The sequence below is a fragment of the Phascolarctos cinereus genome, unplaced genomic scaffold (genome assembly GCF_003287225.1).
Source record: "Phascolarctos cinereus isolate Bilbo 61053 unplaced genomic scaffold, phaCin_HiC Scaffold_8;HRSCAF=390, whole genome shotgun sequence".
NCBI classification, from domain to species: Eukaryota; Metazoa; Chordata; class Mammalia; order Diprotodontia; family Phascolarctidae; genus Phascolarctos; species Phascolarctos cinereus.
The window spans coordinates 8,776,992-8,802,216 of record NW_027556291.1 but is presented as its reverse complement, the minus strand read 5'-3'; the positions used below and the strand labels follow the sequence as shown (position 1 = coordinate 8,802,216).

Here is a 25,225-nt window from a genome sequence, read left to right as displayed (position 1 = left end):
GTTGAATGGCATGGCTCTTAAGGGGCCTTTCAGCTCAAAATCAATGATCCTCCATTCGTATCATCTAAGTGAACATTTGACTTCTTAAATGCATCATCCCCATCCTACTGGCATTGCTCCAGATAATAGGCGTGGCTGAACCAGCTGAAAATGTCATTGGAAAATATGTAACAAAGTACATAAAAATACAGGAGAACAGAAATCATGCTATTATGTTGATTTCTAAGCCAATACCAGGGGGCAGGGATCCTTGTGATGCTTTAGTGGCCACCATTCCTATTGGAGTTTGACCCAAGATTTGGAGTTCAAATTCTAGCCTAGCCACTTCCTACCTATGTGGCCTTGGGCAAGTAATTTTAAATCGATGGGCCTCAATTTCCTCATTTGTAAAATAAAGGGGATGGACTAGATGCTTTTTGAGATTCCTTCCAGTTCCAAACCTATGAACTTCAAAAATGTAACCTGTGAAATAGACATGTAGAGATGAATGAGGAAGGTCGCAGGGCCTGAGTCTCCCAATCTAGAAAATGAAGGAATTAAACTAGATAGATAATCTCTATGGTCCCTTCCAAGTGAAAATCCTAGGATTCTGTGAAAAACTAACTCATTTTTTCCAGAGCGTTTATTTCTTACTTCTGCACAAGTCTCTGCCACACATCTGGAAGCATTTTTCTAACACTAATTTCAATGAGTCATCCAACAATATTAAGCAATGATTCCATAAGGTGAACTCTGATTATAGTTTTCCATTAGCTGGTATCCAAAAGGGTCACAAAAGTTGGCATCAAGCTCTTACTAACTCACGTTCTATTTTCTTGCTTTTATTTATCAAGAAGAAGGCTTCCAAGAGGTCCTAGAAGACAGCCAGTGTCTGGGCACTAAGGCACGGCTGTCAATGGCCCAGTTCCTTTTGACCAGTTGTGTGCAGAGCACAGAAGATGGCAAGACACAAAAGATGTGACAGGCAAATCAACTATAACCAATCCTGGCTCTGTGACCTTGGATAGGTCCCTTCCCCTCTCAGCATCTCAGTTTCCTTCTCCAAGAATAAGAAGGATGGATTAGTTGATCTGTAAAGCCCATTCTAGTACTAAATTTCTAACTTTATGACTCTAAAATGGACAGAAGAAACGTTGCAAGCAACTCAAGAAGAATGTCACTTAAAATGGTCGAACAGCTGACAAGCCAATCTGATACGCGGGAGGCAGGAGCTGGGGCAACTCAATGGATGAAAGGCAGGCAGGCAACAAGCATCTATTAAGCACCTTCTATGTGCCAGGCACTGGGCTAAGTGACTCTGTGTGTGTGTGTGTATACATATGTAGAGAACACACACACAGTCCAGAAAGGACCACCAGTTCAGTGCTAATCCTTTGAGTTACATCTGCACTTGGCGAGAAAAGTAACAGTGCCATGAACAGAACCCAGGACTTGACACGAGAGCCCTGGGTTAAACCTCAAGATCTGCCATTTCTGGGCTGTGTGACTTTAGTGGTCAAATCACATCACCTCTCTGGGCCTTCATTTCATCACTTATAAAATGGAGTTAATAAGACTTGGAACCTTGACAGGATCATTGTCAGGAAAGTGATAAGAAAAGTCATAGCAACAATGATAATAACAACAACTGACATTACATAGCACCTACTCTATGCCAGAGTGCTTACAAATATTATTTGATTTAATCCTCTCAACAATTCTGGGAGGTAGATACTGTTATTATCCTCATTTTACAGGTGAGGAAACTGAGGCAAACAGACTTGCCCAAGGTCACAGAGCTAGTCAGGGTCTAAGACCGAATTCAGACTCACATCTAGTTGACCCAGTGCTCGGTGCACTGTGGTGCCCTCTTAACTGTGCTTTAAAAAGTGCTACAGAAATGTGTTCTATTATTTTTAGCGATAACTACCAAAAACATCAACTTTTTGTCTAAGACACTATATATAAATATTCAGTGACATTGATATTCTTAAACTTTAAAAATAGTTGGTAGCAAGTTAAAAAGAATAACTAAAATGTATTTCTTGGTACCCCCATGTGATTTCAAAAAACTCAACTCTCAAAAGTATCATAGGAGCAATCATTTGTTAAATGGTATCTTCAGGCCTGAAAGGGTTCATGCAGCTTTCTAAAAGAACTGTTCGCTGCCAAGTATCGCATTAATCTGCTTCATTTCTTTACGGGTATGCCCAACTCCTGTGAAACCAAATGCCCGAATTCTAAATTATGAGAGATAAAGGGTAATTCCTTACCTTAGTCTGGCAGGATTCAATTTAAGCAGTAAGGTCACATGCATAAAAAGGGACACTCTCCGGAACGATAGAGGGAGATAGAGGAAGAGACTCCAAGTAACTGACTTTCAATCTAATTCCTTGAATATTTACTAAGCAACTTCCAGGTGCCAGGCATTGTGCTAGGTGCTGGAGAATACACTGAGAGAAGTGAAAGAGTTCCTGCCCTCAAGGAGCTTAGATTCTCCTATACTACAAATGTACACAAATAAGTAAATATAAGGTAATTTGAGGGGAGAGAGTATAATAACAACTGAAGAGAAGGGAGGGATCGGGTAGCCTTCAAGAAAGAAAAATGGAAGTCAAGTCTTGGAATAAGAGAAGAATTAAATGAGGCAGAGTTGCGGAAGGAAAATCTGGAGAGGCAGGAGATGACTTGTCAAATTTTGGGAACAGCTAGAAGTTCAATGTGGCTGGAACACAGAACTTGTGAAAGAGAGTGGTGTGGGATAAGTCTAGAATTGCAGGTTGGAGCCAAATCTGGAAGGCCTTAAGTATTAGGTTTAAGAGTTTGTAGTTTATCCTAGAAGAAATAGGGAGCCACTGAAGGCTCTTAAACAAGGGAGTTACATGGTCAGATCCATTCCTTAGAACTGGAGATCTTAGCTGGGGTACATGAACTTATTGGTTGGTGGTTGGTTGTTTTTTTTTTTATTTTGAGAACTGTGTTCCAAAATAATTGGTTTCCTTTGTAATCCTACCCATTTTACTTTAGGCACTTAAAAATGTTATTCTGAGATGGGATCTACAGTCTTCACCAGACCATCAATGACACAAGGATTAAGAAAATGATTTGGATAGATTAGAGAGATGAGAGACCAGAAGCAAAAATAACGATGAAGAAATGATCACAGATAGTCAGAATGAGAAGTGAGGAAGACCTTAACAAGGTCAATGGCTGTGTAAGTAGATAGAAGGGGAAGGATAGGAGAGATGTTGTGGAGGAAGAAATGACAGGGTTTGGTAACCGATCAGATAATAATGTTAATATTAATAATAATAACAGGTAGCATTTAAATAGTGCTTTAAGGTTTGCAAGATGCTTTACATGGTATTTCATTTAATCTAGTGAGGTAGGTGCTATTATTATTCCCATTTTACAGATGAGGAAACCGAGGCTGAGAGGTTAAGTGATATGCCTTGTCTAGCTTCACAGGGCTCAACATGTTCAAGGAAAACAAATAGAAAGAGAAAATGTTCTACTCATAACTGAACTAGTAAGAGCAACATTTTTAAAAAATTAAATTCTTTTGCTTCTACATTACCTTCATTTCTGAATATATTCTCTGTCCCCCCTTCTCCCCTACCCATCAAGCCATCCCTTGTAACAAAGGATAAACAAGACATGGCTGCTTGTTTTCTTTCTGACGCTGCTTAAAGCTGCATTTGTATGCATTCCCTTTTTCTTGTCCCCTACAATTTTTTACATGATATCCGAGGATGGATTGAAACCCCGGCATGGCAAGGCTCCAAGTCCTCTTCTCTCTCCACAGCACCACACAGCCTCCATTGCCCACCCTTCTCCCCCCCTAGTTTAAATGAATGGATTGACACCAATCTTCAGGACTGTATCTGCTGCACAAAATAAGCACAGCTAGAATAAATACCCAGCCCTATGACCCCCATACTTCACCGGTGTGTGAATCTTACAGTCCTGTAGTGAAGAATGACTCTAGCGCCTTTGAGTCATAATTTCCTACGCTGGCAAGCAGAGTTTGTGGCTTTTATCTAGCACCTCCTATCTAAAATCCAAAATGCTTAACATCAGCTCAGTATCCCTCACAGCACATTTGGCAACCCAAAGGATGACTATGCCCCCAGACAAGACAGCAGTGAAAATAGGGAATGCATTTTTTCATGGCACCAAGTAGACCAGGAGTTGGGAACTTAGCCCACAAGAAACAGAACAAAAGCAACAGAAGTAAAAAGTAACTTAACAAAGAAACAGATCCAGTTCCAGCCGTCCTTTTAAAGGAAGAAGAGAAAACCTAAAATCACCATGGGATAAATACAATCAACACCCTTGAAGATCTGTGAGCCATCACTCCCCAAATCCTATCACAGTAGTTTTTGCTGGAGTAGGAAGGGAGGCAAGAGGCAACTGGCCACCCTGGAGAAGGGCAGGCAGGCAGGGACAAGCTGAGGCCACAGGGACTAAGGGGAAGCAGCAAAATGACTGGTGGAGTTTGTCAAGGATTCCTCATCTCTACTCAGTTTGTCAGCTCTCTAGCAGCAGCATCCCAAGCCGAGAGAAACGCGGACAAACTCTCAACGGTCCATGCATCAGCCCGACATATCCACTGCAGGAGGGAGGTTACAGACCATCTGACTAACTCAGTCCCAGTCTAGTAACAATAAAATTGGCTTACTCCAAAGGCTTAGTCTGACCATTGCCCAAAATCTCGAACGTGATTTTACAAAGGAATATTAGAAACCCTTTAATTTTTATAAAATCTTGAGTATAATTTGTTGATTTAGTGGCAGGCACTAAAATCAGAAATGGCAAACTTTAGGATCCAATCTTTCCAGATAGATCTCTGCTCTCTTCCCCTGGCACACATGTTTACTGGCTCTCCAAAGAAGGCACTTAGCCATCTCGGGCCTATGGAATTTTCCACCCTTGGCTAAAGCAAAGTATTAAATCACATGTAAAAACTACCTAGAGATGGCTTAATCCCACAGACAGAAACTCTTTGGATGGACATCCTGCAGAGGAGGTAAAGAGTGAAAGATGACTTGAGGCTAGAGAGGAAGTTGTGCACCAATGAAGGGAAGAGCAAAGAAGAGAGAGTTGTGTTGGGACAGGGTAGAGACAAAATAGTCACGAATGCTTCCGTTTTGGAGCCTGGGTAAATGGGAGAATGTCAGTGGCACCAATTAGGGGAAAGAGGCATTTTTCAATATGTTGAATTTGAAGTGCTGATGAGACATCCAAGTAAAGATTTCTGTAAAGAGGTTGGGAAGGAATAGAAACAGAAATCAGAGATTCACAGGATGTAAGATCTAGAGCTGAAAGAGAACTCCAGGGCATCATTTGGTCCAACTCTTCATTTTACAGATGGGGAAACCGGGCCAGAGAGGCTAAACAGTTGTCCAAATTTAAGAATTTACATTCACTTCTATGAGACTTCATCTGAATCAGTCCCATGTTCTACACCTGTCAAGGCCTTTTTGGATCGTTCCCCTTTGCTCCAACCTGTCAGCTAGCCCTACCAGTTTTCTGTCATCTGCAAATTGGATAAACATGGCATTTATGCCTTTAACCATGTCACTGATGAAAATGGTAAACAGAGGGCCAGATACTGATTCTTAGGAACCTGAGAGAAGAGAAAGGAAAAGAGAGCCCAGGACAGAAACTTAGAGGACACCTGAATTTAAGGGAGCTTGGAGGATGAGAAAGCAGCAAAGCAAACAGGCATGGTCAAAGAGAGAGAGAGACACAGAGAGACACACAGGGGGTGGGGTGGGGAAGAAGCCTAAGAATATAGCATCACACAGCTGAAAGAGATGGCATCACACGAAAAAGGCAAACACTTCTCTTCTTCCTCCTCCAGCAGGGCATGTGCCTTGGGCAGCTCTGGGTAGTGCTCTGACTACTCACTCAATTACTTAGTTCCTTCTCCCAGACCACAGCTCCAGATGTTCTTGGATCCGGATATCCTCTCCAACCTCTAAGATGTTTGCTGAACTAAGGCATAAATGCCCATCAACTGTGGAGGTCAGTCGTGGGCCACTGGTAAAATGCAAACCTCAAAACACAATGGAGGAGGATTAAAAATAGGAAAAGAAGACAAGCAGAAAGGGCAAAGTCTATGGTTTGGAACAACTTAACTCCAGGCTTTTCTAAAAAAGTTATAGTAGTCAAGGAAGGCAGAGTAGCATATTGTAAAGGTGCCAGACGTGGAGTCAAAAATGCCCTAGGTTCGAATCTCTCTAGAGGAAGAGTGGTCATGATTTCAAAATCAACACCCCCCCCCAAGTGGAACCAAACGGCATATTAACATACTCACAAAGAAATCATCAACCAGAGCATTTAAAAATTAAATATAAATCAATTTCTCTCAGAAATAACAAATTATTGGATCACTTTCTTTCCTTCTGATTTCTCCATAACTGTAAGTCCTGACTCATTACTGCCATACTCCCATCTTACATCTGGCAGACCTTTTTCATACATGTTAAAACACTTTCACAAAGCCCTCTGAGCCTGACAAAAACACTTCATGAGCCCTTACTCCATATCATCTTCATGACAGGCTGTGTCACAGAGAACCTGGCATCAGAGGTGGGAAGCTGGACCTCTACACTCCAAGCCACTCCATCATGCTGCCCCAAACATATCCCACCCTAAGTGAAAGCAGACTGCTTTTATTATTTTGTGGTCAGCTGATACCCATCCTTTCACCACTTAAACTAGTGTCTGACACACAGTAAGAGCTTAATAAATGCTTGTCTCCTTTTTTGTTTCCTAATGGCCAAATACTGCAGCTCTGTCTTGAACCCTAAACTCTTATCACCTCCTCCTCACTCAGTAAAATCCACATCTTTTCTAAGTTTCTGTTTACCTTGATACTTCCTTAGGACTGAGATTTGGGGTAGGAAGGCTAGGCATATGCCTAGCGCAGGAGTGGGGAACCTGGGGCCTCAAGGCTACATGTGGCCTTCTAGGTCCTCAGGTGCAGCCTTTAGACTGAGTCCAAGTTTTACTGAACAAATCATTTTATGAAGTGGATTTGAAGGCCCTCTATAACCTACCTTTCCAGACTTAATACATTGTACTTCTCTTTGTATATTCTACATTCCAGACAAAACAGGACATTACTCAAATGACATGCCATACGTTTGCATAAACTCCATTCCCCAAATACAGTCCTACCTCATTTTTGGCTTACCAAACCCATTGCTTCCTTCAGTTCAGGTCTTCCCTGAACTCAGGGGTGTGCTGGAGCTAGTAAAAAGGACTCTAGCCCAGGTTCTCTTTTCAGTGTGAGCATTTACATCACAGAAGTCCACAAACTCTCCAAATCAGGGCTTGTTTTGTTGAGGGTAGAGACAGGCTTAAGAAAGTGAGAGCAAGGGGCAGTTAGGTGGAGCAGTGGATAGAGCACCGGCCCTGGATTCAGGAGGAGCTGAGTTCAAATCCGGCCTCAGACACATAACACTTACTAGCTGTGCGACCCTGGACAAGTCACTTAACCCCACTGCCTAGCTAAAAAAAAAAGTGAGAGTGAAAATGTTATACTGCAGATTAAACTTAAAAGAGGCTCTTGCATACACTTCCCAGCCCTTTATTAAATATTTACCAGCCCTTGGTGCCCAAGTCTAAAACCTTTCCGAGCCTCCCAATGCAAGTGTGCTAACTGCTGCAGGTTTCAAAGAGAAAATAAGTGATACAATCTATGCTCTCAAAGAATTTACATTTTCCTCAGAGGTCTCTCTCCAAAGTTACTAAGGATCTCTCAGTTGCCCAAGCAAATGGTCTTTTCTCAGGCCTCATCGTTCTTGACCTTCACTGTAGCACTGAATGAGCGAAGAAAGCATTTACTAAGTGCTTACTATATACAAAGCACTATGCTTAGGGTTAGGGGTACAAAGAGGAAAGTCAGACAGTCCCTGCTCTCAAGGAGAACCTGTTCTAAGGGGGGAGACTACGACTATGGAAGGTTTCAGCTGCAAGTCAGATGGAAAGATCCCATGGTCCTTAGAGTCTGAGAGCGAAACAGATGTTAATATCAAGGTAGTGGCCTGATGAACCGAGCACATGCTGTCTCCTGTCTCTGCCTTACTTGCCCTGTGGGTGGCCATTGGTTGGCACTTGGTGGGAATGGCTGGGCCTTTCTCCACAGGAATTGGGGTCTGGTCTAGCAGCATGATCTGGGGTCTGGGAAGTGCTGCCGTTCCCAGGTCTCCTGTGCCTCTCTGCCTGTTGTTGGCAGTTGTTGGTGGTGGTGATGAGGAAGGCGAGTCGCCTCTCCACAATGACCTATCTCCTCCAGGATGGCTGGGGTGGGGAGGGGAGCTGGAATAGAGGGAGGTCTAGTGGTTTGTGGGGCACTGCTATTCCAAAGACTTTTGGGCTCAAGGTCCCAGTCTGTCTCCACTGGTGTCTAAGGGTAAGTGATAGTTGTGGTGGTAGTGGTGGTGGTTTGACTTACCTGGCACATGCTGCTGCCTGTCTCTCCCTTGTGCCTTACTACTTCAGCAAAGCTGACTTATTTGCTCCGGGTGAGGCAGTTGGGTGGCACTTGGTGAGGATGGGTAGCCTCTTCTATATTTATCAATTCCTATGGATCAACTTATGTATACGTGGTCTCCATCAGAATACAAGACCCTGGAGGGCATGGATTATCTTTGCCATTTCTTTTTATCCCCTGTACTTAGCACAGTGTCTGGCACACAGTAAGTCCTTAATCAATGCTTTTTGACTGACTAATGGGCTGAGTTGCTGTGGCCTCAAAAAATTCACCATCTGATCACCATCATTATAGTGATAAACCAGGAACTAGCAAGGTTGCACTCTTCAGGCCCATAATGGACACCTTTCCAGCATGGTAGATAGAACACCAGCAGAGCCCTTGAGAACCCAGGGTTCCCTCTATGCCCCATGAGCAGAATTGAAGTGGAAGATATGGAATCATGAAATAATTTAAAGAAATATACATCTAATTTATATAATCCTTTATATTATTCCAACAAATACAATATAAAATTTGAGAAATTTATGGAATACCATATACCTAAGAATGGCCCCACAATGTCCTTCATGAGTCTCATTTTAGGAAAAAAGCTAGTTGGGCCCAAATCTCCCTCTAAGGCTGACTGGGCTGAGGCACAGTGAAGATGCTTGCTTGAATTGCAAAAATTCACTTTACATCAGCCTGGTTTGAGAATAGACCCCCCCAAAAGCCAAGCTTCCCCTCAAGCGAGGGCTTTCGAGGGATTCTTTTACTGTGTGGTAGTTCCACATTCCCTTCTGTTAGAGAGGAGGCACCCCAGACAGCTCTTCTCAGGAAAGTAGATGAGGACTAATATGTTCCGGTGCCATAGCCCAGGGGACTAGCTCATAATTGGAATCTGCATGGCTAGCCACTCTACAGCCTTTGTCCTGAGGACACACTGTTGGGATTGGTCCCCAACACTGCAAAGCTTTCCCTTTATGCTAACGTTCTGAACATCATATTCTCTTTATAGCCGCCAGCTGACCTTCTATTAGGGAACCGAGCACCAAGCTTGGTGACGCCTTTCCCAAGACTTCATTTACAGCAAATCTGATTTGGCAAGACTGCTTTCCCTGTGGACCATAGGGGTAATTGGAGAACCAAAGATGCTGTTCCCTCCAGTGGTTTCAATGCATCTATTTCAAAATCAACTTTGCTTCCTACAAAGCTAAGACATAAGCAGCCTTGGAAATCTTAAAAAGACTTATTCTGATGACTTTGGTCCTTGGTATTACAAATAATACTCGTGGGGCAAAAGTGCAAACAGACAATAGAAGCTTTTACACACACACACACACACACACACACACACATCTATTTAGTTTGAAGTTAATGATGTAAAATCATTATTAGATATACAATAATTATCAAAGATGGCAAATATAAATACAGAAGGAAAACCTAAAACCTTTGGAACTTAAGAAAACATATCCAAATAAATTAACTAAAAAAGGTATTTGCATAATACTATTTTAAGCAAGGTCCTTCCATAGAGTCTATTTTTTTTTAAAACAGACCCATAGATTTCAAGCTGGAAGGGGCCACTGATTGCAAACCCTTCATTTTCTAGAAAAACTGAGGCCTAGAGGGGTCAGATTTCCAAGTTACCAACAGATGGACTCAAGTCAACAAACATTTCCTAAGGGGAAGAGGGAACAAGCATTTATTAAGCACCTGGTATGTGCCATATACTGTACTAAGCACTTTGCAGTTGTTATCTCAACCGCCCTGGGGATTCAGGTGCTATTATTATCCCCATTTTACAGAGGAGAAAACTGAAGCAAACAAGGGCCAGGTGACTTGCCCAGGATCATCCAGCTAGTGAATGTTCTAGGCTAGATTTGAACTCATATCTTCCTGAGTCCAGGCCCAGTGCTCTATGCACAGAGCTCTGTTCACCCAGTTGCAGATGACACCTGGGATGGTGGTGCTCTCGTCAGTAATACAGAAGTCAGGAAGAGGGGCAAGTTTGAGGGAGAAAGAGGATGAGCTCAGTTTGGGACGTGTTGAGCACAGGTCTACAGTGTCAGAAATGGATAATGTATTAATTTGTTTTCCTTTCCTGGGGGGTGGGAAAGCTGGTAGTAATTGGGAAGTGACTAGGCTGTAAAAAGTATTAATAAATCATGGGGTTTTTAAAAAGATGGCTCTATCTCATTTCCAATCAGCAAGGGCCATGTTAACCCTTGGTTTTCTTCATAAACAGACTCCTTCACATGCTTTATCACTGTGTCCACTGACAGATACTTTAGTTGTAAGACAGTTCTGAAGGACCCATAATGAAAAATGCTCTCCACCTCCAGAGAGAACTGATGAACTCTGAGTGCAGAGTGAAGCAAAATATTTTTTCTTTCTTAATTTTTCTTGCTTTTTATTTTTTGCAACACAGCTAATATGAAAGTGTGTTTTGCATGATTTCATAGGTATCATTGATATCGTATGTCTTGCCTTCTCAATGGGTGGGGGAAGGACTGGAGGTAGGGAGAGAATCTGGAACTCAAAAATTTTCAAAAACGAATGTTAAAAATAAATAATAAATGTAGCAAAGGGAAAAAAGATACTATAGGTTTATTTCATGGTTAGTAATTTTCTAGAAATGGTAAAATGACACTTTCTTTTTAAAATAAGGTGGCTATTTAAGAATTCTTATGGGAATTTAAAGTCTTTAAATATTTCTTCGGTTCAAATTATACAGTAATTGAAAATAAACAAACAGTAAGCACTTCTTCCCAAGCAGACTGCCAGATCTTTAACAATAGAGATCACCCAGCTTTCCCGCTGCCTTGGGGTCAGTGAGAGAGATGGGGTATCTCTATAGGAATGGAGCAGTTTGAGGCAGTCAACACCCAGGCTCAGGCTCTCCCCACTGAGCCACCTGTTTCCATTCCCACATGTGCAGCCTTTTAGGTGAACTCAGCCTGGTGTTTGAAGGATGGGGAAACAAAGTGCACAATAAGGCTGAGGCATTGTGGTTTCTGTTTGCCTGACTCCCATGCTGCCCTAGGGAGAAGTGTACTGGAATATTCTGAAGGGGCAGACACAGCAAACCTAGGGAGATGGTGTGGTGCAGTGGAAGGAACTCTGGGTTTGTGGAGCTACAGTCAGAGGACCTGGGTTCAGATCTCAGTCCTATTCCTTACTACCCATGTGACCTTGGGCAAATCTCTTCCCCACCCCTTCCTCTCTTGAGTCTCAGTTTCCCCCTCTGTAAATGGGTGCTAACATGAACCATCAGTAGCAAATTACGGAGGACAGTGGAGCAAATACTTTCTTTCCTCCAAAGTCTCCATTCTGGCCATTATGGTACCATTTGGGAGTATTCTAGTGCTTACGGCAGCCCCTCTCTGATGCCGTTTGTAATCTGAGCACTCCACATCGTAAGGGGCCTTTGAGACCACCAAGAACAGCCCCCTCCATTTACTGATACTGAGAGCTCCCTCTACAAATGAAATTACAGGTCCACTCCCTGGCCCTATCCAGAGAAGTTGCTCCCTCAAGGTCACACAGGTAGTAAACAGCAAATCCAGAACTGAAATGGGGTCTTCTGGCTCCAAATCCAGTCTTCTTCCCACTGTACTATAGTGACTAAATTCCACAAACATACATTAAACACCTACAGCTACACACCAGGTGATATGCTGAGTGCTCGGAACACAAAGGCAAAAACAAAATGCTCTTTGGCCTCCGGGAGCCACAAGGAAAATACGACGCGTAGCCATTAAGCAGATACAGCAGAGTCAGAAGGGTCTCAAGTCACAAGTGGCACCTCAGCTGTGCTTGAAAGAATACCGGGACTCTCAGAGGCACAGGCAGGACAAAAGCATATTCTAGAAATGGGGTATCATTTGTGCAAAGGCATGGAACTGGCAGATGAAATGTCAAAGTACCAGAAATAGCTAGTGGGCTGGAATGGACAGTATGGGAAGGGGAGTCACAGGAAATAAGGCTAGAATAGGAAGTGGGAGCCAGAAGGTAATGACACCATGAGCACTTGGCATCTTATCCTAAAGACAAAAGGAAGCACTGCAGATTTCTGTGCAGAGGCATGCAGGGACATCTTTCTCTTTAAGAAATGTCAATCTGGCAGCTGGGGAGGCGGGCTGGGCCCACACTACTGTGGCCACCATGCTATGTGAGTGCACAGAGGCAGATGGATGTAAGATGCTATAGAGAGAGAAGTGACAAGTCTTCGCAAATGGATAGAGGAGCTGAGAGAGAGGAAAAAAGTGAAACCGGCAAGTTTGGAGGACGTAGGAGTTCAGGGGAAAACGCAATGAAGTGGGTTTTGGAAATGTCTAAGGAGATACCTTTATGCTAGACATCCACACAGAGATCTCCCACATCACTGACTACCTACTCAACTGGAGGGCAAGAAAGAGATTAGGGTAAGACTTGTACATTTGAGAGTTGTCTGCATAGAGATGATGACTGAACCCATGGAAGTTGACGAAATCACCAAAGAAGAGAGGATTGAAGCCTTGGAGAGGACCCCAACACTTAGCACAGCCTTTTTAATAATGTCACGTTAGAAGAGGTGGATAATTTAAAAACTATTTTAATGTATTATTTATTTTTAACATTTTTTCTCTTTAAATTTTGAGTTCCAAATTCTTTCTCCCCTTCTGGCTCCCTCCCCCACCCACTGAGAAGACAAGTAACATGATGGATGATGTGAATAATAAAGAAAACAAGCACCAAAGTATGAGAGAAAAGGAAATGGATGGAAGTATCATTTTAATGTGAAAATAGGAAAATCAATCTGTTCTAGTCACACCACGAACGCTATTCTCAAAGTGCGAACAGGAAGCTGGCAATTTGATTTGCCCACTTTCACTAATATGAAACTATGGAAAGAAAGAGAAGACTTTCTTTTGGAACAAAGGGACCTGCTTCAGAAAAATAGAAAAACTAGCACTAGGAAACTGATCCTGAGCATCTCTCCAGACAGCTAGACCAGGACACTTGAGATTTTATAGTCCGCTATTCAAACAGCTTTCAAAATCATCAAGCCTGCTCTTGGCCTGACCATCATGTTGACTGTTACCAGTTCTGTTCCCTCTCATCAGCCTGACCTCATACTTTCCCCAGATTCCTAAGCAAAGAGAACACCATCACGCCAAGAACAAACGGTTTCCTCGTAGACACAGATGCTGTCAACTCCATTTCTCAACTGCAGAAAAGAGGCCCAGTTTCTTCTGACTTGCCCAGGGTCACATATTTCATTGGGGCAGAAGTAGGCCTACAAGCCAAGTCTTCTCTCTCCAATAAGAGATTTCAGCAATTACTAAAATAAATATGACTGGAATTATATTTCCACAGCTTCAAACATTAGCCAGAAACACTGAAAATTTAACATTAGCTTCCAAGGAAGGTAAACACATGACTTCCTGTGAAGACAAACTCAACATACAAGAATTATGAACTGGAGGCATGACTGAATGGGCTCTGCAGCACAGAGAATCTGCAAACTCCCCATTCATTTGCAAGCTAACTTCTCCTTCATGAAAGGCCCATAATGGCCCAACATATAAACATCCTATTAGCAGTTGAACTGAACTGAATTAGAAGATTCTTTAATATGCAGGAACCTTAACATGCTGCCAAAAACAAACAACAAGAAGACAGCCAAATGTAAACATTCCTCTAACTCATCCCACCAGAGAAGTGATGTGTAAGATGTCAACCAAGCGCTCTGAAGGAAGCTGAGGCAGAGCTCGGGAGGACAAAGCAAGGGCTAACTGTGGCCTGCAGACAAGCCTCTGCTTCCCTTCTAGTCCTGGTTTCCCTATTTTCACTAAAGCCATTCTCCCTATCACCCAACCACAGAATAATTTCGGACTCTTCACCTGCTGCCCCCCCCAATCCAGTCAGCTGCCAAGTCCTAAAGATTCTGGCTCCACAATCTCTCTTGTATCCGTCCCCACTCCTATCCTGTCCATGCCTGCTGCCAAGTTTATTTAGTCCCTCATTCTCCAGCTACTAATGACTACTATAAAAACCTGTGAACCCACCTCCTCACCTCTAATCTTTCCACCCTCCAACCCACCCTTCATACACCACCAGATGAATCTTATTAAGGCACACTTCTGCTCTCACTTCACCAGTCAAAAACCTTCTTGGACTCCCTACTGCCTCCTGAACCGAGTCTAAACTCTTCAGCCTCATATCCAAGGCCTTTTACACTTGGGATCCAGCCTTTCTGGGGCATTTTCTCTCATACTCCTCCCCTTCAGAAAAGTGCTACACGCGTAGCAGTGAAGTCAGCCTAGTGACCATTCTGCCAACACATCCTGTGCCCACCATCACCTCTCACCGTCGTTTCTGAAATGCCAGTCTGGCCATGTCACTCCCCACCTCCAAAAACTCCAGGAACCCCTAGAACAGCGCTTCTCAAAGGGTGTGTCTCATGGGATGTTCCAGCAAGGCGTGCTGTGCGTTGCACAGAACTTAGCCCACTTTCCCACGTACCCCATTTGTCATAGCAGAAACATAATTCAGTGCCATTAGGTAAATAAGCTTGAGAACCCCAAACCGCAGGCATGTCGCCTTCCACAAGCTGGCTAAACTTCCCCAGCCTTCTGCTATCTAGGCCAAACACCTTCCATCTCCCCCCTGGACAGCTCCTACTGTAACAGGCGCTGTGCTAATCCTGAGAAACAAAAAAGGTAAAAGACAGTCCCTGCCCTCAAGGAGCTCCCAGTCTAATGAGGAAAACAGCACAAAAACAACTATGTCCAACAAGATTCAGGCAGGATAAACTGGAGAGAACCACAGAGGGAAGGCACTAGTGTGAAGGAAGGTAGGGAAGCTAGGAGGCAGAGACGAGGGATGAATGAAGCATTTACTAAGTCCTTGCCATGTGCAAAGCCCTGTGCTAAGTGCAGGGATACAGAGGGAAAGGTCAGACCCTGCCCTCAAGGAGCTCCCAGTCTAATGGGGGACATGACACATATGGAAAGTTTCAGGTGGAAGACTCTCATGGAGTACAGCAGTAAAAGAGATTTCAACGTTATCACATAATGTCACAATTCCCAGGGCTCTTGGATTCAGGGTCCTAGGCTATCCCCACAGGTGACTGAGAGGAGATGGTGGTCAAAGCAGTAATGGCTTGACATGCTGGGCACATGCTGCCTCCTGTCTCTACCTCTGGGTGCCTGACTGCTTCAGCCAGGCTGGCTTGCTTGCTCTGTGGGCAGCAGTTGGTTGGCACTCGGTGGGGACGGCTGGGCCTTTCTCCACAGGAGTTGCTTCCCCAGATGGTGGCTATGAGGCCTGGGCTGGCAGCACGACCTAAGGTCTGGGAGACACTGCCACTTTCAGGGCTCTGGTGCCCATCTGCCTGTTGGTGGCAGTTGGTCAGCAGTTGTGGCTGGTGATTCTGGGGAGGGCGGGATTTCTCCCCTCAATGATGGCTGTGGGGGGCTGGGATGGGAAAGGACTCCCGAGCCCCATCCTCACCTCCACCTCTTGGAATCTGATTTCCTTCAAGACTCGGCACCTCTAGTGGCACGGACCTTCTCTCCCATAGCGGCTTTCTGTTTTTTGTATAATTTCTATGTGTACTTATTTATCTTCACATTGTCTCCCTGATAGTAAGTGATCCCCTTGAGGGCAGGAGCTGCCACCCTCCCTGGCATCTAGCAGAAAGCCTGGCCCACAGTGGGCACTTAATAAATGCTTGTTGATTAATCGATTAATTGCCTAATCTATTTCCTCCACCTAGAAAGGTCTACTCCCTCTTCTCTACTGCCAAAATCCTCACCATTCATCCCATGAAACCTTTGCCTCCCTCCTCACAATTCTTGGACTTTACCTCCAATAGGCATTGCTGTTCTATTCTGTGTTACCGTTACCTGGGCACAAGTATTGATTCTCCTGAACTGTATACTCCTCGAGGGTAGGAATTCTCAAGTATCTTTCTATCTTCTCTGAGCACCTTGAATTCAAGAGGACCTGGGACTCGATCTGATGGCCACTGGGTTCTGCATGGAGAACTGGTCCGTTTAAATACTGCTAACCCTGCCTAGAACTGGAAGCTCTCAATCAGCTACAGATGAGGCAGAGCAGTGAGCTCCACCACTCAGTTCCCACATTCTCAGATCTGAACGAGCCCTTTAGGGGCATGGCTTGGGGTGGGGAAGGAGAAGAATGACACTGAATCCTCACTGATAGTCCACTTTTCTGCCTGTTGATGGACCTTCTCTTGGTAGCTGTCCTGGTAGCTGCCACTCCCCAGAAGCCTTTTCTGGTGCTTTGGGCACCTCGAGCTGATGCCCTGCCCATCCACAGCTTGGCCCGGCCCTCTTCTTGCTACAGCAGACAGCCTGGGAGAAGCTCCCTGGCTGAGAATGGCCTTGCCTAAATTTCAAGATCTTGGCTCTCAGAAGCTGCTCTAATGGCATGCTGGCTTGAACTCCCTGTTCTGTCCCAACTGCTGCCTAAAAACCTGCCTGGCTTTCTGTCACTGCCTCCCATCTGGATCTTTAGCTTCCTTTCTTTCTCGGGTCCAGACTGTCCTAACTCATTCCCTCATTCCTCATCTGTCTCCCCAGTCCATCGCTGTCTGCAATTCGGCTGCTTTTGTACAGTCTGTGTCTCGTGCCTGGAATGTACTCCCGCCTCCCTTCTCCCCCTCTCAGAAGCCTGAACTTCCTTAAAGACTCAGCTCAGGTGAGGGAAGGAGGGGGTAATCTCTCTCTCTCTCTCTCTCTCTCTCTCTCTCTCTCTCTCTCTCTCTCTCTCTCTCTCTCTCTCTCTCTCTCTCTCTCTCTCTCCCTCCCTCCCTCTCTCTCTCTCTCTCTCTCTCTCTCTCCTTCTCTCTCTCTCTCTCTCTCCTTCTCTCTCTCTCTCTCTCTCTCCTTCCCCTCCCCCACCCAGTTACTAATGTCCTCCCCCTGGGAAATTGTTTTGTGTCTACTTACATACCATTTGTATTTAAATTTCTGTGTCCATCTACAGATTATTTAGAATTAAAAGAACCGAGAACCCAATCAAACCAAGCTCCTTAAAGATAGAGACTCAGGTTTTTTTTGTCTCTGCTTCCCAGTGGCTGGCACAGGGCCTAGCACAGAGCAGGTGCCCACTAACTACCAGAACGCTTATGAGTAATGTTTTTATTCAACAAAGGGTTACTTGGACTGCATGCATGAAGTCCCTGCCACGTGCACAGCACTGTGCTTATTAATCAGCTGAGGTGCAACAGTAAGAGTTCTGTGTTGCAGGAAACCTTTTTGGCGTCCCAGACCCCTTTAGCAGGCAGTCTGAGGAAGCCTGTTTTCACCCCTTCTTGGAGTCAGGTTTTTAAATCACTGAAAGGAATGTGAAATTTCAGTTGGAGATAGTGAAAATAAAGATGCAATTGTTTTCCTCATCCAAGTGCACAGACCTTGTGGAGGTTCATGGAGCCCGGGTCAGGAACCCCTGCTCTGAGGGGCGAGAATGGCTACAGAATGTCTAGAAGGTGTACAGTGGCGGTTTAAAAAATCAGCAAAGTCTTCCAGTGAGAGGACAATTAGGAGGCCCATCCAGAAAAACAAGTCATATTCTCTACTGCCTAAAAGCAGCTTAGAGAAGAGGCTTCTCTGGTTTCTGCTAACTGGAAATCCCTAAAGAAAAACTATTCTGGCTTTGAGCCCCCCACCCCTCCCAAGGAGACGGCTAATTATGGGTTGTGCTCAGGAAGGTGGCCTCTCGGGCTCTGGTACCTGAGGTAGTGTCACAGGGAATAATGCAACCTGAGTCCAGAGATCAGCATGATTAGCTAGCGTAACCCGACGAGGAGAAGTGGGCCTATCAATTCTAAACATCGAGTAAAGCTGTTTCGACTGATAGGACTTTATTTTCTTGGGCACCTTCTCACCCAGTTGGAGAGCATTCCATATTTTCACCTGGATTAAATACTCCCCCAAGTTCCTCAGTCAGGAGAGAGGCAGCTTGTCTTCAGCCCTTTCCTAAATATCAGATTAGTCATTCCAGGCAAAGTGGAGGAAACAACACAATGATTCTAGACATTCTGCAGCCCTTCCTACCTCTCAGAGAGCAGAAATCCATAGAGAGATGTCAGGGCATCTGTGAACGTGAATGGAGGGGGAAATCATCTTTATTTTCACTATCCTTTAACTAAAATTAGGCATTTCCTTAATTCTGAGTAGAGGTCCATAGGCTTCACAAGACTTCCAGAGGGGTCCAGGACACAAAAAGAAGGGAAGGAGTCTTGTTTTAGAGACTGTCTTTATTAAAGAAATTATACAGAACCTGAACAGTCTTGGAAGGGGATGTTACATGGGCTAATGCCTTTCTGGTAAAGCCCATGGCTACTGTACTGAAAAGAAAACTCAGCTGGCACCTGGCATACAAGGTCATTAAATCACCAGAATGCTCATTGAGTGCCTATTTGTACCATTTCTTCCAAGTACAATCTAGCAACAACACCTCATGCTTACCAAATGTATTTTGGGGAGGGGCAAGTAGCTGTACCCTCTTTTCATAGCAAGCAAAGAGTACTCTGGACTTTCTACTTTTACATTAGAAGTCCTTTTTGCTCTTCAGCATCTATCCTCAGCTTGTAATCTTTTTTTCCATTATAGATATATGAATTCAAGCAAAACAGATGTCAACATTAGCCATGCTCCTCCCAAAATAAAAATGGGCTTCACTCTGCACTCTGAGTTCATCATGAGTCCTCTGGAGCTGGGGGTTGGCCATTGTATTGATCATCCTTCAGTTGTTTGCCTTTACAATATTGTTATTATAGTATAAATCATTCCCCTGGTTCTGCTCACTTCCCTTTGCATGAGTTCATACAAGTCTTCACAGGTTTCTCTGAAATCATCCCCTTCATAATTTCTTATAGAACAATAGTATTCCATCAATTCGTATACTATAACTGTTCATCCATTCCTCAAATGATAAGCACCCCTTCCGTTTCCAGTTCTTTACCACCACAAAAAGAAGTGCTACAAATATTTTCGTATACATGGGTTCTTTTCCTCTTTCCTTAATCTCTTTGGGGTACAGACCAAGTAGAGATATCACTAGGTAAAAGGACAGACAGTTCATTAGCTTTTGCGCGTAGTTCCAGATTGCTTTCCAGAGTGGCTTGACCAGTTCACAGCTTCACCAATCAATGCATTAAATGTCCCCGTTTTCCCACAGCCCCTCCAGCATGTGCCAGCTTCCTGTTTTTGTCAACTTAGACAATCTGATGGGTGTGATATGGTACCTGAGAGTTCTCTTATATTGCATTTCTCTAATTTTTAGGGAATTTTTTTAATATGGTTACTGAAAGCTTGGCTTTCTTCCTCTGAGAATTACCTGTTCATATCCTTTGACCATTTATCAATTGGAGAATGGTTCTTATTCTTATAAATTTCACTCATTTCCCTACATAGCTTAGAAATGAGACCTTTATCAGAGAAGTTTGCTCAGCTAATAATCTTGTTACCCAAATGACCTATGCAAGAAGTCCCCTTCCAAGAACCACTTAACTAGCAGTAATTGACACGCTTCTATTCCCTGGGACCACCACTGAATATTATACCTACAGTATAATATTTATGTAAATATACTCTTGTCTGTTTCATGATGTAGTCATTAGATTCATGAAAATAATCAGTGAATTAATGGTGAAACATACAGCTGTGTGCTATACCCACCACAAATCTAAGTGTTTTGAATATTCTGATCAGAGCTTAGCTGCAGGGTACCGATAACATGTCAGCAGGGCTAGATTGGGAAAATGAATTCTAAACAGAAAATCTAGCATGACATAATATTGCAGGTTTGGGGTTGCAATAAGAAAATACCACACAGGAGGCAGTACACCACACCGGGAAAGAGCCCTGGACTTGGATAATACTAATAAATGATACAAGTTTGTATTTCTTTCCTTACAATAACGCGCTGGGGTAGGTGGTAAGAGCAGTATTGTCTCCATCTTAGAGATACTGGGACAGGCACAGAGAAGCTGACTTGCCCAAGATTATGGAATTAGAGCTAGAATTCAGACCAAAGCCTTTACTGTCTCCAAATGCTACGTTCCTTCCAGTACAAGTTGTCTCTCAATCAAGTAAACCGTATGGGCAAGTTTTATTTATGTCACCACAGTACATGCAAAGGATTTGTATCTAAGTCCCCAGAGAGTTAAGCTAGCTCCCCCTCCTGTTTCCATGGTCCTCTGGCTTCTCCAAGCACCCATTTATTCTTCAAAGTGTAGAGTAGTACCCTGGGTGGAACTCCCTCACAAAGGGAAAGAACTCAAGCTGGCTACTTAAGTAAGTCCTGCTTCCATCTGCTAGGTGCCAAACACTACAGAAACATGAGAGGTTATTAATGGAAAGCACTTTGGTATTCACTATAGTTCATCTTTCCGTGGGAGATGGCTTTGTACTGAACGTCCCCTTCTAATTTAATATTACAAACCCAATGGCTTAAACCCAGAATTGGGGACATGACTATCAAGCACCCAATCTGCAGCCCTTGGGACCCAGTTACTCCAAATAACTGCTATCGCCAGTAAGGCAGATCACACTGTGGAGTTTATAATAATATACTATTTTCCTGTGGAGGTAGCATTACTGATTGGTTCTTGTGGCAAAACAAGAGGCATCATGAGACAAAAAGCCACTAGGTTTCCACACTTTGACCTGACTGAAATGGAGCAGTCTGTATACTCTGAATGTCCCAATGACAAACACTTTCAAACAAAGATCAACCCTAACTGGACATATCAAGATGCAATGAGGAAAAAAGTCCAGTTACTTTCAAATGAAGTGCCTAAAACTGTCTTGCACTTGGTAGGTACTTCATCTGTTGACTGACATATCTGTTGACTGACTGCAATTGTATTATTAGACTCTTCAGTTTTCCTAACATTTATATGTGGATCACACTCTAAATTAATGATTATTATTCATCGTCCCACCTCCGAGATCAAGAATTTTGAAATTTCATTCTCTATTTGCTAATATCTTGTTTGAATTTTTGCATAAATGTTCGTTAAGAAGAATGATCTACAGTTTTCTTTCTCTGCTTTGTCCCTGGTATAGGCATGAAAACTATATTTGCACCACAGAATCTGGAAGGGTTCCTTCTTTTCCTATTTTTGACAACAGTTCATGTAACAGTGGAATTAATCACCCTTTAAATGTTTCATAGAATTTGCTTGCAAATCCATCTGGTCTTGGAATCTTTTTTTTCCCTTTGGGAGCTAAGTTGTGGCCTGTTCAATTTTTTTTTCTGATATCAGGTTATTTAAATAGAAATTCCATTCTCCAACAACTTCCTGCCATACCACCAACACTAAACAAAGCTAAACTTCACATAATGACATATCCCCAAACCATCTCTCCACTCTAGCTTCACTTATCTCCAGATCCAGCATCGGTCCAATGGTCTGCCACTTTAATGATTCACCAACTACTGTTACCCTAAAATCCCACGTCATCTCCCCATCCTACTCCCATGACATTCTCAATCTTCAACTATTGACCCATGGGTGACTCCACTATCCAAATTCACTGCTTTTGTTCCAGAGCTCTTGAGCTCATTTCACCAACTACTAATTTATGACGCATAATTTAAACTGAAATCTTGCTGCTGCTGTATAATCTTTTCCCTCATTTTATTTCCCACAGTATCTGTTTCAAACCTTTACTCTTCTCTTCTGACCCCAAACTTCACTCTCACCACAAGTGATGTAGATTCCTACTTCAACTGCCATGAGCTTCCTTAATCCATTTCTCAAAATTCAGCATCATCTCCTCTGGACTTCTTCACTAAGGCTAATCCTTCTATCTGTGCCCTCCATCACTCTCTTTCCTCCTCCAGAACCTTACTCCAGAAGTTATTCCCTCTCTCAAAAGCATCATCTTCCCAATCCTTTAAAATACTTTGTAAGAAGCCCTCCCCTGGACTCCTCTACCACATATAACTACCATCTCACCTCTCATTTTCACTGCTAAACTTCAGCACCACTCATTCCCTCCTCAACCCCCTGCAAATCTGGCTTCTCTGACCATTCTGCTGAAACTGCCCTCTTACAGGGCATCTGTGATCTCTTAATCATTAAATCCGATGACCTTTTGTCAGCCCTCATTCTCCTTGTCCTCTGTGTTGCTTATGGAACTGCTGATTAGAGATTCTCCCCAGCCTTGACTTTAGAGACCCTAGCTTTCCTGATTCTCTTTCCTGACTAAATACCTGATCCTTCTCTGAATACTAAGTTCTAAATGGAAATACTCATGACATCATAGATTCAGAGTTAGAAGGGACCTTAGAGATCATCTAGCCCTACTTCCTTATTGTAGATGTGACAACACTGAAGCTCAGAGAGAGGAAGTGGCTTGTCCTCTGGCATCTGAAGCTCTTCTTAACTTGCTCCCCTCCTACCTTTCCCATCTCCTTACGCCTTACTCCTCGACAGGACCTCTCCAGCTACAGGATCCAACTAGACTGTCCTCCTGGCAGCTCCTCAAACATAACACTCCATCTCTTGTCTTGGGGGGCCTTTACATTTGCTGTCCCCATGTCTGGAATGCTCTGCCCCCTCACCTTCCTACTAAGCTTCTCTCAAGACTCAGCTCAAATACTACCCTTTTGCAGGAGGAGGGCTCTCCAGGTCCCCCCAGGTCCCCCCAGATGCTAAAACCTTGCCCTTTCAGATGACCATTTTCTACTCTACATAGATCTTGCTCATGCCTAGTTATTTACATGTTGTTTCCTTTATTAGACTGTATGATCATTGAAGGCAAGGAGTGTTTTTTGCCTTTCTTTGTATCCCCAATGCTTCTCACAGTGTCTAGCTTGCTTAGGGATCGTTGGACTCTTGGACAAGATCACTCAAGTATTTGTGTTTGTGTTCAACCCCCCAACTAGATCATAAGCTCCATGAAGCCAGAGACCCTTTCTTCTGTAAACTTTCCCCCAATATCTAGAACAGAGCTCTGTATAGAGCAAATAAATAGTAACTATGATGAGGAAATGAATTCCTCTGCATTACTCAAATAAAACTTGGTCTTGTAAAAAAATCTAGTCAATCCCACTTAATTATTTTCAAAACTCCAAAGTCTGGCCAAGAATGTTAATAGATTAACTTTCTACCTCTTAAGACTGAAGTTCACTTGTTGGTGAAAGCGCAGGGAAAAAATTTGGTAGCCCCATCTAGCCTCATGGGAACCTTCCAAGTACCATCACCAACTACCCACACAAGACCATTCCTTTCTGGCTGCTCATGGGAGTTTCCCCCAATGTTAGGGTTGCCCCGACAAAGTTTTACGTACTTAAGGCCAAGGGTACTATGAGTGCACAGGTAGGATGTCATGCAAGTGGTTTAACCTTCACATATGAAGCATCAGCTATGGAAAATCAGGGCCAGAGTTGCCTTTCAATAGGCTTGGAGTAGGACAAGAACGAAACAAAATAAGGATGATATTCACAATCCCATCAAAAGCATATTAAAGCACAAGTAAGCTGCCCCATTCAACTTGCAAGCGTTCAGCCAAGATAGAACAACCTCTTTTAAAGTCTTGGGCTCTGCACTGTTGTAGCTCTTGGGGCTTAGATCGTTATCTCAAAGGTATACAAGCAACCTTTGATCTTCTTCCAGAACTCCCGCTAAAGTCAACTTTTCCTGCTCTTGTGTGGGTTCACCAGGCTCTGAGGTTCCCTTTAATGTTGACTTTGTTGCCAAATCTTCCCGGACCATCATGACAATTATCAGGAAAAGCCGTGAAGTTGGCATGTCGTGCCCAGCCGTTTGGCCAGGATATCTCCCTCTTACACAGGCAAATGTAAAGAGACCCAGCACACGCTAACTGGCATTACTGGGGAAGCGGAGACAAAGTAACCAGAGAAACAAACAAGCTAGCCTTCCGAAGCCTCGAGCAGGAAGCCCGCGGGCAGCGCCCGGAACACATGGGGCCGAGGGGAAGGTGGCACTGGCTGGGGGCGCGGCCAGAGCCCACTCCCAGCCGCCGCCGCCGCCTCCCCTGGGTCTCGCCCGGGCGTCCACAAGAGGAAGTCGCCGCGCTTCCTCTGTCACCGCGCCCAGCCGGGGCGGGGGGGGGGGGGGATTGGGTGGGGCTCTTTTTTGTGCGCCGCGGCTGTGCGGGACGGCTGTGCGCGTGCGCGCGCCTCGCGCATCCTTCCTGCGGCTACCACGGGCACTGGCTCAGGTGCTGACCCGGGGGAGAGGGGATGGAGGGAGGGAGATACGGAGGGGAGGGACAGAGGAACGAAGGGGAGAGCGATCCCGAACCCCGAGCCTCGCGCCCCCACCCCCACCCCCGTCCTCCCCGCCCGGCCCGGCCAACCTCGCCCCGCCCCGCGCTCGAGCTGTCAACCCGCGGCCTCGGACGGGGAGAGTGCCGGCTGCGGGTGCCCAGCCCGGCCGTCGGGCGGCCGTCAGTGCGTGCTTGCCCCGGCCCCAGCCCCAGCCCCAGCCCCGACCCCGGCCTCACCAGCACCACGGAGCCCCGCACCGCCTCGGACACGCTCTGCCGCAGCTCCGCCGCCGTGCCAGGCTTGCTGAGCCGCTTGGTGAACTTGCGCACTTCGGCCATGGCAGCACGCCTCGGCCCAGCGCGGCTCGGTTCGGCTAGGGACAGGGCGGGCAGGCTGCAGCCTCCGCTGCCCTCGGCGCCGCCTGAGCCTCTGCCGCCGCCGCCCTCCTCGCCCTCCTCCTCCTCCTCCTCACACGCCGGCCTCCCGCCTCGAGCT

The 25,225-nt window shown here is 44.7% G+C and overlaps 1 protein-coding gene across 3 annotated transcripts in view; it reads right to left on the bottom strand.

Annotated features, from left to right (window-relative positions):
* DOCK11 (dedicator of cytokinesis 11) overlaps positions 1-25,184 on the bottom strand; it is a 174,493-nt gene extending 149,309 nt beyond the window's left edge. For 2 of the 3 annotated variants that reach the window (XM_020963411.2, XM_020963412.2), the window contains exon 1: positions 24,967-25,178. In XM_020963411.2, coding sequence (XP_020819070.1) covers positions 24,967-25,068 — 102 coding nt within the window. In that variant the 5' untranslated portion in view covers positions 25,069-25,178. Of the gene's footprint in view, positions 1-24,966 lie in introns of all 3 variants that reach the window. The other variant, XM_078147802.1, reaches the window with a different exon arrangement.
* Positions 25,185-25,225: the final 41 nt, after the last annotated feature.